Source organism: Ziziphus jujuba, chromosome 11 (genome assembly GCF_031755915.1).
Source record: "Ziziphus jujuba cultivar Dongzao chromosome 11, ASM3175591v1".
NCBI classification, from domain to species: Eukaryota; Viridiplantae; Streptophyta; class Magnoliopsida; order Rosales; family Rhamnaceae; genus Ziziphus; species Ziziphus jujuba.
This window is the reverse complement of record NC_083389.1, coordinates 27,315,523-27,330,572: the sequence shown is the minus strand read 5'-3', so window position 1 is coordinate 27,330,572 and position 15,050 is coordinate 27,315,523. Positions and strand designations below refer to the sequence as shown.

General features: G+C 33.8%; 3 protein-coding genes across 4 annotated transcripts; all 3 read left to right on the top strand.

Annotated features, from left to right (window-relative positions):
* Positions 1-1,451: 1,451 nt before the first annotated feature.
* On the top strand, positions 1,452-3,158 carry LOC107433234 (uncharacterized). Its single transcript, XM_016044496.4, has 3 exons — positions 1,452-1,959; positions 2,065-2,321; positions 2,527-3,158. The coding sequence occupies exons 1-3, from the start codon at positions 1,801-1,803 to the stop codon at positions 2,909-2,911; spliced, it is 801 nt and encodes a 266-aa protein (XP_015899982.3). The 5' UTR covers positions 1,452-1,800; the 3' UTR covers positions 2,912-3,158.
* Positions 3,159-4,763: 1,605 nt separating this feature from the next.
* Positions 4,764-8,949, top strand: LOC107433268 (importin subunit alpha-2). 2 transcript variants are annotated; one of them, XM_016044541.4, is made up of 11 exons: positions 4,764-5,218; positions 5,450-5,546; positions 5,653-5,744; positions 5,862-5,993; positions 6,073-6,258; positions 6,345-6,508; positions 6,602-6,680; positions 7,110-7,238; positions 7,627-7,754; positions 7,865-8,239; positions 8,375-8,949. In XM_016044541.4, exons 1-10 carry the CDS (start codon positions 5,009-5,011, stop codon positions 8,235-8,237), a joined length of 1,590 nt encoding a protein of 529 aa, XP_015900027.1. In that variant the 5' UTR covers positions 4,764-5,008; the 3' UTR covers positions 8,238-8,239; positions 8,375-8,949. The 2 variants fall into 2 exon arrangements, with proteins under 2 accessions (XP_015900027.1, XP_015900026.1); XM_016044540.4 differs by having other exon boundaries at positions 4,765-5,218; positions 7,865-8,949.
* Positions 8,950-12,526: 3,577 nt separating this feature from the next.
* Positions 12,527-14,154, top strand: LOC107433211 (GATA transcription factor 16). Its single transcript, XM_016044472.4, has 3 exons — positions 12,527-13,221; positions 13,358-13,489; positions 13,584-14,154. Exons 1-3 carry the CDS (start codon positions 13,201-13,203, stop codon positions 13,869-13,871), a joined length of 441 nt encoding a protein of 146 aa, XP_015899958.1. The 5' UTR covers positions 12,527-13,200; the 3' UTR covers positions 13,872-14,154.
* The last annotated feature ends 896 nt before the right edge of the window (positions 14,155-15,050 follow it).

Below are 15,050 nucleotides of genomic sequence, written 5' to 3'. Positions count from 1 at the left end.
TAGCCTCAAGATCCTTGGCATTATTGGCCTTGTTAGAAGCCATTTTTTTTTTTTTCCCCCTAATATATTAAAATTGATGATGTAGGAAAGACAGAATTGGAATTCGAAAGTTGTTGAAGAAAGGAGAGTTTTGAAGTTTTATGTGGTTATGTGAGAATTTATCAGCCTATATAAGCCTAGTGAGGTTATCAAAAGAATATGTTAGTGACAAGTGGATTGAGAAGGAGGAGATATATTTGCGGGGTGCAGAAAGAACCTACTTGTAAAATTCTTACTCATAGAATATATTTTTGCTATCTTGTGATTTAAGAAACCTGAGATGCACTAAGATAATCGTCCATTTTCAATTCTATCTGCTAGTGTAACAGTTTCTCTACAATCTGGGGCACTTCTCGGTTACTTTCCCAGTGTAAAACAGTTTTTGCCTGAGGGACATTTACTGTTGCAAAGAGTCTCAAAGAAGATTGATTTTATTCATTCTATTCTATAGTCATTTTCTTAGATTTGTTTGATGTAAAAAAAAAAAATAAATAAAAAATTAAAGTAGACCTTTTAATTTGAGGAATAATCGTATCGATTTCAGCGGCTCCAAATATGTAAGCACAGAAAGAATGGATTCAGAATAGTAACATCTTTTATAGATTCCTATAAAGTTGAATGAAAATATTTTGAATTCCCATTGTTGGTCAATCCCTGAAACAAAATTCCATTCAGTAAACATGATTGATTAGCTTGAATGATGCTCGTATATATTCATCAGAATTGGAAGTTATCAGCAATTCTTCATTCTAATATCATTATTTGCATGAATTGAAATTTCTGGTTTACCATACCAGATATGAAATATTTCATCAGATCAGAAAGCAGATCTTGGTATGATCACAACCACTAGATTCTTCCCCATATTTGTCATGCTCATCGCATACAGGAATCTTGATTATATTACTTAGATAAAAACAGATCATTAAGCACCAGCTTCTGCAAAACCGACATTCAATATTATTCTTATTCTTTCATTAATTTTTTTTTTTTTGAATTTTTTCTTTACTAGTACCCACTTTAGCCTTTTCTGGAATTTCCACTCCCACAAATGCGCTTTTCTGAGCAATAACGAACTTTGCCTTTTTTTTTTTTTGCCCCCCTTCAACGTTTGAAGGCTCATTTAAAATTAAAAAATCAAAGGTTATGAAGAATAAGGACCGTCCATTTCATATTGCTTGCCCTTAAACCTATAAGCTCAACCTTGATATTAGTCAGGCTTTGTTTGGGAAAAAAAAAAAAAAAAAAAAAAAACACTAATATTCTGTGATGATGTAACTAGTTAGATCTGTCATCTAGTGGTTTTCTATCATCACATGAAGTGCCTGGCTGTGAAAGAACTTTAAACGCTATGAAGCTTTTGTCACCAAATATTTAACACATGCATAGGGGAATTCAACATAAAGACGGACTGTATTAATTTAAGGTACAAAAAAACGAGAGAAAGAGAGAAAAAAAAAAAATATATATATATATATATATATACGTGTCAATCATATGATACAGTGACTTTATCTTTAATTAGCAGAATACCTTTCCGGCAAAGTCTTTTACAACCATCCACCGTCGTTTTTTGTTAATACTTAAACGCAAAATGGCTCAAAACCGGACGAATCTTTTACCCTTTAAGCAACCTTTGCTCCAAGTGATTCTATAATTCATTCCCTCTCTCTTTTGTCACTCAACTTTAAACCCATATTATACTTCTTTTTCTTCTATTCTTTTAGTCCGCATGAATTCTAGCATTTTTGGAATTCAGAAATGCCAAAAACAATGGCAGTCACACATGCTGATCTTGAGCCAAAACGTTCAAGCACCAATTTGGGTAGCAAAATTGGTGCTTTTCTCATTGTCTTGACCATTCTCTGTGGTCTGTTTTGCTTCATTCTCTGCCTAATAGCAGAAGCCACTCGTTCTGAGGTATTTGTTTTGAAAATTCAATGCTTTTATATATCAAATTCAACCTGTTCTTGATTTGAAAGTGCCAACTGAACATAGAATTTTTGTGCTTGATTATCTTTGCAGTTGACATGGGTTGGAGCTAGTGATCATAAAGGGAATGGAAGAAAATCTGAGTGTGTATACAGTGGAAGCGGGAAGACACCGCTATTGTGTGCTGCAAGTGCATTCATGGGACTAGCAATTGTCATGGTGGTGGAACATACTTACATGTTGATTGCAGTTAGTAAATCTCCTCCTTCAGCTTTGCTTTCATGGGACCCTGATTCTGCTTCTGCAAGATCTTTGGCATTTCAAGCTGGTTTTTTCTTTGTTTCAACTTGGTATGGAAATTCAATTTCTAATCCCATCTTCTTTTTTTAATAAATTTCCTCATATTCCTATAAAGGGTTTGCAAATTGTAATGAAAAAAGCAAAACCCATTGCTTTTCTTCTCAATTTCAAAACGTATTGTCAAAATCTATACCATAACTATGTAACCAAACCAAACTCAAAAAATAAATCAATTTTCATTGTTTTTCATTGTAGGATTTGTTTCTCTGTTGGGGAAATTTTATTGTTGATTGGACTGAGCGTGGAGTCGGGGCATCTGAAGAATTGGTCTAGACCAAGACAAAGTTGCCTAATTATCAGAGAAGGTTTATTCTCTGCAGCTGGGGTGTTTGCTTTGGCTTCGGTTTTCCTTGCTGCTGGATTATACTTGACAACATTGCGTGCAGAGAAACTGTCCCAAGACCAAGAAAATGTGAGGAGAGAGGTTCTCGAAGCTTCTGCCCTCTATGCATCTCCACCAACATCACCGATTATCACTACCATGGCTAGAGAGAACCCTTTGTTCAGAGAGAATAATCAGATTGAGAACCCTTCTTTTGTGTTTCCATTGGCTTATAGCAAAGACCCAAATTTAGTTTAAACTGAAAAAAATAAAATAAAAACAAAAAATTTATTCTGTCTCTGGCTAAGCTAGAGCCAGAATTGGGTCTGTTTTATGCAAGCAAGATGGAGGGGGGGAAGTTTATATCTATATCTATATATATATACATATATGTATAAACAGGAAAGTGTAATTCTTTAATTTTGTACATAATTTTTTTGTTCTTGTAATTCAAGGGTGGTTTGATTCATTCAAATGATAATCTTTCACCATTCAAAGCCTTTTGCTGATCTTTAAAAAGAAGAATTCAGATTCTCCTTTATTATCATTATTATTATTATTATTATTTTAAAATGCATTGACATCTGACTTTGCTGTGAGATAGCTTTCCAAGTATTTGAATTTTGTATTTCCTCCTTTTTCTTCTTTTTGTTATTTTCTAATCTGTTCTTTGTACGAAGAAATTATCATTTCATTTAGCAACTCTTTTTTGACATATTTTAGTTAGAATGATGACATCGAAGGAAGAAATTGCCAACTATTGTACAGACATCAATTATTATTGCAATAAGGCTGACACTTAAGTTGGTGTGAGTAATATATACGGGAATAAAAAAGATAATACTTTATAATTTGAGTTCTGTATACATTCTTATCTATGGTAATTTGCTATAGTGATTTCAAAACAATTACTATTATATTTTTAGCTTTATAATGTCTACTCTGTTTCAATAATCATATAGATGTTTAAGTACGGTTTTTGTGGTAAATACTAAATATTATCTCCTTTTTACTACTACATCCTTGTGTCTTCAAAAATAGATACAAAAGATTTTATGATCCATCATAATTGCATAAACCATGATTATTTGGAGCTTTAGAACAACAAACATGGATTCTCCCATCACTGCAATTTGCTAAAAAAACAGTAAAAAAAAAAAAAATCTTTGCTTTTTTTTTTAACATTTTTAATCTAATTAGCACATGGTAGCTTATTTCTACATAAAGAAAATGGGCAATAGATGGAGAAAGCCAATACCCTCTTTTCTTTCTGCTGTTTTTATTCTCTTCTGTTAATCTAAAATTGAAAGAGAATTGTAGCAATAGTTGGATTGGGCTTTAAGAAATTAAGAGTTAGGGTGGGTGGATGAATTGCTGGAAAAACTATAATGATGTTCAAACTGTGGGCCTATATAGCTGGTGAGGAAGACAACCCAGAAGAGAGGGTAGGGGAGCTTTCAGAATCAAACATTATATTATGCTGAGTCACCGAGAAACAAATTTGCAGTCTTTGTGCATGTGATTTGTATTATACATTTACTCAAGTATATGATATATAATGTATAATACACATAATTTTTTTTATTTTTTTTTGGGTATATATAGTTTAGGAATTTAGTAGAAAAATGCATGGAGATACTATATGACAGGTTTTGGTATTAACAACTATATCTTTATCCAACCCATAATATAAGTATTAGAAAGGAATTAATAAAGCAATCTTGATGCTTTCTAAAAAGAATCTCAAACCAAATATACAATATGTGCTTATCCATTTTGGTTTATTTTGTATGTTATATTAATTTGATGTACTTTTTTTAAAAAAATTGAGAATCAAATTTTGCAAAACAAAATGTAATCCTCCTCTTTTTAAATTAAAGTGAAATTATTCTCGTCCAAAAAGAAAATGAAAATTTTAGTTGAATAAAATATATATTTTTTATACCTAATTTATTCCCAACCCATGTTAAAATAATAATAATAATAAATAAATAAATAAATGAAGACATCATCTCTCCCAAACAGTCCCCAACAATATTTTGGGTTTTTTTATTATTATTATTATTATTTTTTTTTTCTCACAAAAAAGGCATACATCTAAAAACCCGGCTATATAAAAACACCTTCAAAAAATCAAAAACCCAAACCCTCCCAAATCGTGCGCACAGTTTTCTCTCTCTCTCTGTGAAAGCCGCAGGTGTGTGTTCTAACTTCTAAAAATTCGATCGGTAGGGTTTTGGGTTGTGATTCTCTGCCTCGGTCCTATCAATTCCAATCCGATACTTAAGCAGTAAGATTTGATTAGGGTTTTGGTGAAATTTGAACGATTTCTGATAAACCAAAAAGAAAGCAAGCATGTCGCTGAGGCCGAACACGAGGACCGATGTCCGGCGGAACAGGTATAAGGTGGCAGTGGATGCGGAGGAGGGACGGAGAAGGAGGGAAGACAACATGGTCGAGATCCGAAAGAGCAAGCGCGAGGAGAGCTTGCAAAAGAAACGAAGAGAAGGCCTCCAAGCTCAGCAATTTGCTCCAACGCCAAACATCTCCAACCTCGAGAAAAAGGTAGCATTTTTTACTAGTCTTTAACTATCCGATCCTTGATTTTTAGAGGATTATAAAGTTTTTGCTCTTTGATCATTCGAAGGATTGTGTAATTGTTTGCGTTTGGATTTTCGGTGGGATCGGACTTAGGAAAGTGGCTCTGTTAAAAATAAAAAATAAAATTGGTGATATATATTTTTATTTTTTTTGGGTGGTGGGTGGTGGTTTTGATGTGTGTTGATTTTATTGCAGTTGGAGAGTCTTCCAACGATGGTTGCTGGAGTGTGGTCTGATAATAGTGAAATTCAGCTGGAAACCACTACCCAGTTCCGGAAATTGCTTTCAATTGGTACTTTTACAAGATTTTATATATAATTTGGTATTCGAGTTCGTTGTTATCTTTTTGATGTTCATGGTCTAAATAGGATTAAAATAATCGAAATTCTCACATGCAGAACGAAGCCCTCCAATCGAGGAAGTTATCCAAGCAGGAGTTGTTCCGCGCTTTGTTGAGTTTCTTGTCAGAGAGGATTTCCCACAACTTCAGGTCTAAATTTGATGCTCTGTCGCATTCCTTTTGTTGTTTGGCTACATCCTATTTATTTATTCTAAACATTTTCCTTTTCTTGTCTTTTTTTTTTTTTTTCCCCTTAATCATGTACAGTTTGAGGCTGCTTGGGCCCTCACAAACATAGCATCGGGAACCTCAGAGAACACCAAGGTGGTAATTGATCATGGGGCGGTTCCAATTTTTGTAAAGCTACTAGGATCTCCAAGTGATGATGTCCGTGAGCAGGTAAAGAGACTTTTTATTATCCGAAACTACTTAAAATGACGATCAACTGATTAAAACTGAAGCCATTCTGAAACTGTAGGCTGTGTGGGCATTGGGAAATGTTGCTGGTGATTCCCCTAGATGCCGTGATCTTGTCCTCAGCCATGGAGCTTTGATTCCATTGCTATCACAGTTAAATGAACATGCAAAGCTTTCGATGCTGAGAAATGCAACATGGACACTCTCAAACTTTTGCAGGGGCAAGCCACAACCGCCTTTTGATCAGGTAATTGTCTTGTCTTTCGTTTTTACCTCAGCCAATCTTCTTTGATAGCTGTTCTGATGCTTTAAATTTTGGGCTTTGGTTGGCAGGTGAGGCCAGCTCTTCCAGCCTTAGAGCGTTTAGTTCATTCAAATGATGAAGAAGTCCTAACAGATGCCTGCTGGGCCCTATCGTATCTGTCTGATGGTACAAATGATAAAATTCAAGCTGTGATTGAGGCAGGTGTATGTGCTCGACTTGTACAGCTCCTCCTGTGAGTATTTCATTTTGTTGTTATTTTGTGCAATGCTCCAACTGTTTTTGGGAAAATTAATCAAATGGTTCAATCATATATGTGTTGCTTCAGACATCCATCCCCTTCAGTGCTCATTCCTGCCCTTCGTACAGTAGGAAATATTGTGACAGGAGATGATTTTCAGACTCAGGTATCAGGTTTTCCAATTTATTGATATTACAGTATACATTTTCTTATGTTTATGCTTAAATATCAATATTGCAGATACCCTGTAGGAGGTTATGATGCTTGTTTTGACATCATTGAATTTGAACGCATTATTTACATTCTATGTTTAGCTTGGTCAATATAGGTCAAGATGTGACGTATGGTTAGGATTTAGGAAAGTGATAATGTCGCTGAAATAAGAAGTGAATGTAATCAGAAAGAGATCTTTGAATAGGTGTAGTCAGTGGTGGTGGTGAAAACTGACATTAGGATTGTGTTGGTAAAGGCTCTCCCTTATCTCTTAAATGTGAATAGTGTACCAATGCTGATGTTTGTAATTATGCATGTAACATAAGGGCTTCTGATATGCTACATCTTTTGATTATGATTTTGGTGGGCTTCTTTTCTTCAGTCTATAATCAACAATGGTGCACTCCCTTGCCTTCTGAGCCTGTTGACACATAATCATAAGAAGAGCATAAAGAAAGAAGCTTGCTGGACCATATCAAACATTACAGCTGGAAACAGGGAACAAATACAGGTAATAATGTCGATGGTTATTATGGTGATTATTATCGCTGGTTCTATATATTTTTTCATTTTCTGTTTGAGCATAGTGGGTATCACTTTTAGTGGATGAACATATCTGTCCTATGTATGGACGTAACTTGTATTACCCAAGATCAGTTTATTTATATTTCTGGGATCTTGACTGTGCTCTTGTCTTTTTGGTGAAGCTTTGCATGTTTAATAGGATTGGTCTTCTGATTCAACATGGTCTTTCTTAGTATGTAGTACATGTATGTTGTTCGTGATATTGGTGTTTTCTTTCAGCTGCTTAAAATAAAGTGCATCCAATAAATATAATATCTCTAATGGTGAATTTTTGGTATTTAATTAGTTGACAAAATTCATTTTAAATGATGCAGGCTGTTATTGAAGCTGGTTTAATAGGACCTCTGGTCAATCTGCTCCAAAATGCTGAGTTTGATATAAAGAAAGAGGCAGCATGGGCAATTTCAAATGCTACCTCTGGTGGTACTCAAGAGCAAATTAAGTATGTAATCTTCAGACTTTTTTCTTTCACTTAGTATTTTATTTTATTATTTTTTGGTTATAAATATGAACTTGCAAAACTGACCTTTTCTTTTATGGTTTACTGTTTAGGTACCTGGTTAGTCAGGGATGTATAAAACCATTATGTGATCTTCTTGTCTGCCCAGATCCAAGGATAGTCACTGTCTGTTTAGAGGGGTTAGAGAACATTCTGAAGGTTGGGGAAGCTGAGAAGAATCTGGGTAACAATGGAGATGTCAACTTGTATGCCCAGATGATTGATGATGCTGAGGGCTTAGAAAAGATCGAAAATCTACAGAGTCATGATAACAACGAGATCTATGAAAAGGCTGTTAAAATACTGGAGACATATTGGTTGGAGGACGAGGATGAGGCATTACCCCCAGGCGATGTTTCACAGTCAGGCTTCCGCTTTGGAGGGAATGATCTTCAAGTTCCATCTGGTGGATTCAATTTTAGCTGAAGGTAAGCAAAACGTGTTTCACTACACTGTGGTATGACGAACTACCATCCGAAGGAAGTACAAACGCAGATGTATTAGCTCCTCATGACTACTGAGTGTCCTTTTTGCTTTCCTGTTTTGATTTACAAAATTTGCAGAAACTCATAGCTGATGGTAGCACAGAAGTTTCATACCAAGGGTGATTTTGGGGTCAAGTTGGGTTGGGTCGGGTCAGGGCATTTCGCCGAGTCTGGTTACAGTCTGGTCCAGTGTCCATTGAAGTCGAAACGGTGCCATGGTGGGTCGGTTCATGCTGCTAGTGTGACCAAATAAGATAAAGGATAATTGGGCTGAGTGGTTCCATCATGGCGTCTGGTCTTTAACAGTGTGCAGTAACATTGCCTGGTACCATGGAATATGGAAAGTGTCCTAGAGGCCTATTGTTGCATAAGCAAGAGCTCTTTCACTTTAATGGGTGTGCCAGTGAGGGTTTCTTTAATGGGGCAGTGGGTCTGCTATTATTATTGTTATTATTGTTATTTTTTCTGTTCTTTTCGGTCGGAGTCGATTATGTACTAGTAATTTATACTAGAGTCGGGATCTGTTATTTTTACTTGTTGAGTGAGTACAGTATTCATAAACTAGTTTCGGTTGTATTGCAGGGAAAGGAATTAGTTGTGTTTTGGTTTAAATTCCTTGTGATTAATGTAGTGAAAATGGTTCATTTCAAATATCTTTATTTTTTTTTTTCCATTCAGATGGTGCTTTTTGTTGGTTGTCTGTTTTATTAATTACTCAGTTACACTAAAAGCCTTTAATAACCGATTAAAATTTCGAAGTTGGAAGAAAATAAAAACGTCAATAGCATTAATTCTAGAAACACAGAACACTACCCTCAAGTTCACAAACCTTTTATATTTTCAGACTTCGGCAGACTTGTCTTCCATGGCAAAGCTAATAAGACGAAGCTACTGATACTGATGGCTTCCAAATTAAGTGGTCGTATCTTTCAAACTACACAAACATAAGAGAAACTGTTAGTGCTAAAGATTAAAGGAGAAAAAAAATTTCAATTCTTTGGAAAAACTTTTATTTATATAATCAGTATATGGATAATGTGGCATTACAATCCATAAATTTTCTTTATGACATCCACGAACTCTTCTGTTGGGTTGTACAACTTCATGTTAGGTACTCATATGTTCCAAAAAATAAATGTACATTCCAAAATTTACTCAATTAATTTCTTACTAAATATTAATCACATTTAATTCCATTATTATTAATATATACATTTTTTGCATACAAATTTCAGAAAATAATAATAAAGAAAGGTTTTCCAATGCTTACTTGCAATATTTTCGTCAAGTTTTAAGAACTCCTTTTCACCGTGGGACCCTCATAGAAAGGGTAGAGAAATGTGAGTAAGCCCTTACCATCGTAGAGATTCTTTCTTTTTGAAATTGTTCAGGAAAGGAGAAGTGTCTCTTTAGCACAAAGTACATGCATTTATTATCTTTAATTTGTTGTCTTTATTGTCCGATCATGATTTCTATTTAAAGTATGAATAAATTTAAAATGATTAATTTTTTTAACAAAATTTTGATATTTTTTATGTGATATTTTTTTAAATGGTTTATATTTTTATATATATAAAAATAATATCAATTAAATAATATTAAAAAATTACTATATAATTGAGTATTAAAATTTTGATAAAAAAATTAAATATTTATAATATTACTCTTAAAACATATATACTATTTTTTTTAAAAGATAAAAAAGCAGCATCAAAATTTTTATCTTCTCGTAAATGGAGATGATCATAATCTCGTAAAACCTTTGATCACTTAATTACTTACACTAGGTGGGGGGATTTTCGAATTGTTGGACTTAACGAGTTTCAACAAAAACTATCATGGAGATGATCTAAATATCGTAAACCTTTGATTTTTCTAATTGTTGGACTTAAAAGTTCAATAAAAAGTATCTAGAAAATTACAACGACTGAACTGCTTCAGTACAAAACAGAAGCATTGTTAAGCAACCAGTCTATAAATGTTAGCCTGGAAAAACCTAAAGGCATTGGTTTAAACAAAAATGGGATTTACAAACTATCTGAAAAGAAAATCAATTGTAGGAAAAAAGTATACTTTTGACATTCTTAGCGAAACAAAACGATTTTGAAGTGATTTTTATGACACTAAGTTTATTACAGATAACCCTTTTGTTTTTAGCGGATCCGCAGCAACACTTTTTGCACGGGAGTGAAAATATAGAGAAAACCGTGGCTCGGTTTCCAAACTTGTCTTTGAATTTTTCCTTTTGAAAGATAAAAATGGTGGGGGAGAGAGAAAAGAAAAAGATGGAACATATATAACTAATATATATATATATATCATGAACTCCAATAATAATGATGTTGCTATCATTGAAGATAGAGCAGCAGATACCAGGCTTTTCTTTTCTATATACCCAGATCATCCTTTCCAAAATTCCCAAATTTTATTTTTACTTTTTACAGCAGTGAAAAAAAATAAATAAATAAAAACATGTGGTCCTTGATCTTGGTTTGTACAAACCAGAAGAGAAACAAAATCGGTATTATGAACTTTCATTTTCCTTCCCTATCAGATAATATCTGGCAAAGTTTTGTCCCTTATTTGTATTCTTCACAAGCCTCTAGTTTCTCCAATTTTTTGTTCAACTTGTGATTTGCACCACATAGTTTTCTCATTATTCTGACATTCATATAAAGCTCTAGATCTTTATATCCTTAAAATTAAGTTGAAACATAGGTTTTTTGTCTTGAGCATGTCAATATTGTGGTTTCGTCTCTTTTATTTTTCAAAGTAGAGGACATGGGACTTTTTGTTTTATTATGTTGATCACATGATTATCAGAAATCTAATCTTTTAAAGAGTGTGGTTTTAAAATGGCTACTTGGATAATTCAATACCACTCACTGCCTCTTTGTTTTTATGATCCATAACAGTCCCTGGTCTATTATTATTATTCCTTTAATTTTCTCTTTTTTCTTCTTTTTGGATATGAACAGTCATGTATAGCATGACTCAGCTTGGTCTAATCAAAAAATGGTACAAATTAAGTAATGTGTACAAATTGTAATAAAAGTCACGATTTTTTCTTTATCTAGTTTCTAAAGACCCAATCCGAATAAACAAATCACATGTTTGAATAAATTTATAATATATGTTTGCAATTTTTTCAATGGTGTATTATGATTTAGTACGGCTCTATAGAATACAAATTTTCAAACATTTTGTAGAATTTTCTTTTAGCCTTTTACTTCGCAAATACACCAAAAAAACAAAAAAAAAAAATCTAATAATTTTTTTGTTTAATTTGCTGAAATAAAAAAATATTAAAGTAACACGAGCGTTTGAGTTAGAGCAGAGCCTGTAATAAATATGTCAGCTATGGAACAGTGCAAGGGAACTATTGCCTCCGTCCATTATGGTATACTGACCTTGTTTATACTGTTAATTGGCGGCCGTGAACATTGAAATTGGTAGCTCAATTGAGTAAGTAATTAACAAAGAATGTTTACACCAGAAGCAAATCTATTTATTTATTTATCTTTTTTGGGTTCAGGTTAATAAGACTCAGTGTCACCTCTACATATTTCATACATAGATACGTACATACATAAAAAAGAACATATATATACATAAATACACAAGAATTGTACAGGTTTCAAAATGAGAGCATACCTGGATGGCAGGGAATCCAAAAAATGGAAAATAAATAAAATGATGTAAATGAATATGAAGCAATTTCATTTTGATTTTGCCGCCAATGTGTGAAAGATTGAAGCTCTCAAAAAAATAAAAAATAATAAGTAGGTACCCCATGGCATGGATGGGGGGTTGACCCATCAAACGGTGCAGATAAACATATACAACATCTTCTGACTCACAAAGTTTGTTGGGGGGAGAAATATTGTCATGCAAACGGAAAAAGTAAAATATAAAAAATATAAAAATAAAGAAAGAAAGATAAACCCAACTGTCCAAATCTACTACTAAATAGCCATCATCATTAAAAACTATCATAAAATTATAATTTCCAAAAACTGCCCCAAAAAAAAAAAAAAAAAAAAAACTTACTACCCAAATGGCGCCTTTCTTCATTTTTTTTTTTTTTATTTCACCAAAAAGATTTTTGGCGCGGGGGGGGGGGGGGGGGGTTTGGGAGTTGGCGGATCAAATATTTTTTTCTTATTAATTTGTTTTTAATTTCAAAGGTTGAGTGAGTGGGAAGAAGGGCAATACAGTAATTTAGAGAAATATAGTGGAAGGGGCTAGGGTTTCAAGGGTGTATCTCATCATTTTATATAAGAAGGGTGTATTTTTAGATCTGCTGCGGCTGGTGTGCGTGTGTGTGTCGGTTTGATTCCTCATTTTTGCTCTCTTTCTTTTTTTTTTTTCTCACTCTGCGCGCACATTCAAAGGAGCTCTCTCTCTCTCTCTCTCTCTCTCTCTCTCTTTCTTTCTCTCTCTCTCTCTCTCTCTTCTTTGCATGTCGGTTTGTTTTCCTTTTTAAGCCTCCGCTAATTTCCGATTAGCTCCCATTTTCATCGATCATTTTTAGCTTCTTTTATCTCTCTTCTCTCTATCTTCCGGTTCTCATTCAATTCCTGATCAGATAAAGCTTCTTTTTTTTTCTTTTTTTTTTCCTTATTTTTAGCCGTTCTGTTTGATTTAAGCTGTCTTCGGGTCCGATCTCTTCCTTGATTGCTTTAGCTTTCCCAGAAAATCAATTAGATCTGTTTCGTTATCTCTTTCTTACCATTTCTATCTGATTGTTCTGTTTTGATCCTCTCCTATTGCTCTGTTTTCTATCAGAACAGAGAATCGGTTTCTCCATCGGGTTTATAAGCTTTGAGTGTCACAAACCCATTTGTCTCTGATACTCTTTCTTATCTGGGTTGGTCTCAGATCTTCAAAATAGCTGATCGAAAATGTTGGATCCGAGTGACAAAGTGAGTGATCGCGGCCATTTTTCCTCTTTTTTTTTTTCTTTTTTTTTAATCTTTTTTCTTTCCCTCTTTTCTTCCTCGATTTCGATTTGAAAAAAAGAAGTTGCTGATCAGATTGTTGTTGTGTTACTTGATGCAGCGATCGGAGTCCGAAGACTTGAATAGCAAAAATCCAGATGGCGTTTCATCCGAAGAAACCCACAAGAAAACCTGCGCCGATTGTGGGACTACAAAAACCCCTCTTTGGAGAGGAGGTCCAGCTGGGCCAAAGGTCATTGTTTTTCCCATTTACCCCCAAGTGCGATCCGATCAATGTGTTGTATTTTCTTAAATTCTAACTCTCTTCTTCTTCTCTGTTTTTGCAGTCATTATGCAATGCATGCGGGATCAGAAGCAGGAAAAAGAGACGAGCAATTCTGGGTTTGAACAAAGGGAGTTCGGAGGATAGAAAATCCAAGAAAGGCAGTAGTAATAGCAGTAACAGTGGGAATAATAACAAGCTAGGAGACAGTCTAAAGCAGAGGCTTTTGGCTTTAGGAAGAGAGGTTTTGATGCAAAGATCCACAGTCGAAAGACAGAGGAGGAAGCTGGGTGAAGAAGAACAAGCGGCTGTGTTATTGATGGCTCTCTCTTATGGCTCAGTTTATGCTTAGTTTTAGTTGTACTAATAAAAAAAAAAAAATTCAAATTATTAGGAGTGCTTCTTCTAACCTCTCCCTATAAAGTGTACCTTCTCTTCCCATTTATATCTGTCTCTCCTATCATCTCTAAATTTTCTTTGTTCTTTAATTTTGTAGCTGTTTTAGTTTTTTTCTCTTATTCCTAATTAAGTGTTAAACTAACTGTTTTGGGATATTAAGAGTATTTGAGCAAGTGTAAGAATTTAGAGATTAATTCTAATTTTTTATGACATAAATACCCATATTTCATCTCGTACGCACGCTGTTCTCTTTGTTGTTAAATGTGTGTGTGTGTTTTTTTTTTTTTTTTTTTTTTGTGTGTTTGCATATTTTTTTCATGACTGCAATGTGTAATTCCAATCAAGCAAAGATCTGCAATGGTGGCAAAATTTATTGACATTAGGAAGAGAGAGACTGGGATAAAACTAAAGAAAATGAAGAGGGAAAGCAAAATTTTTTCTTTTCCCGCTCAATTATCTCGCGAAAGTGAAAAAAGTCTTTGATTATGGGGATACCTTGTGTGAATTTAATTAATGATACAGCTAAAAATAATCAAAAATATGAATTAACTTTTTGGGGTGTAATTTGCAAGCAACTTTTTCGTTATTTTGGTTTGAGAGACGTTGTGGAATAAAGTCGTAGGTACTTTCCAAAGTGCAATTTTAGCAGCTCGTTCAAAATGCCAAATGCCAAAAGGAGTTATTTGGTTTTTTAACAAAGAAAGAGTACCAAATTGTTTGTCTGCCTCTTTCAAATTTAAAATAAACCAATTACCAAAAAGAAATTTACAATGAACTAATCAAATAACATGGCTAACTGCCATGTATTTCTTTGTTTTTATGCTATTTATTTTATCGATTAAAAAAAAAAAAAAAAAAAAAGAAGAAGAAGAAGAAGAAAAAGCCAAGCATATATAATCATCTATAAAACCAAATCTAGTCCATTTTAGGTGCAACGTATTTGACAAAGATTGAGAACAGAGAATATTCAATTTGATATGAGACCATTAGCAAATGCATTAGAACTCTCTAATATCTTTATCTGCCTTTCGAGCATAAACAAATAAGGAAAAATGGAAAAATTGTGATTGCAGGAAACCAATGGCCAATAACAAAAATGTATGGACAAACAATGATAATGTGATTCTCTAAG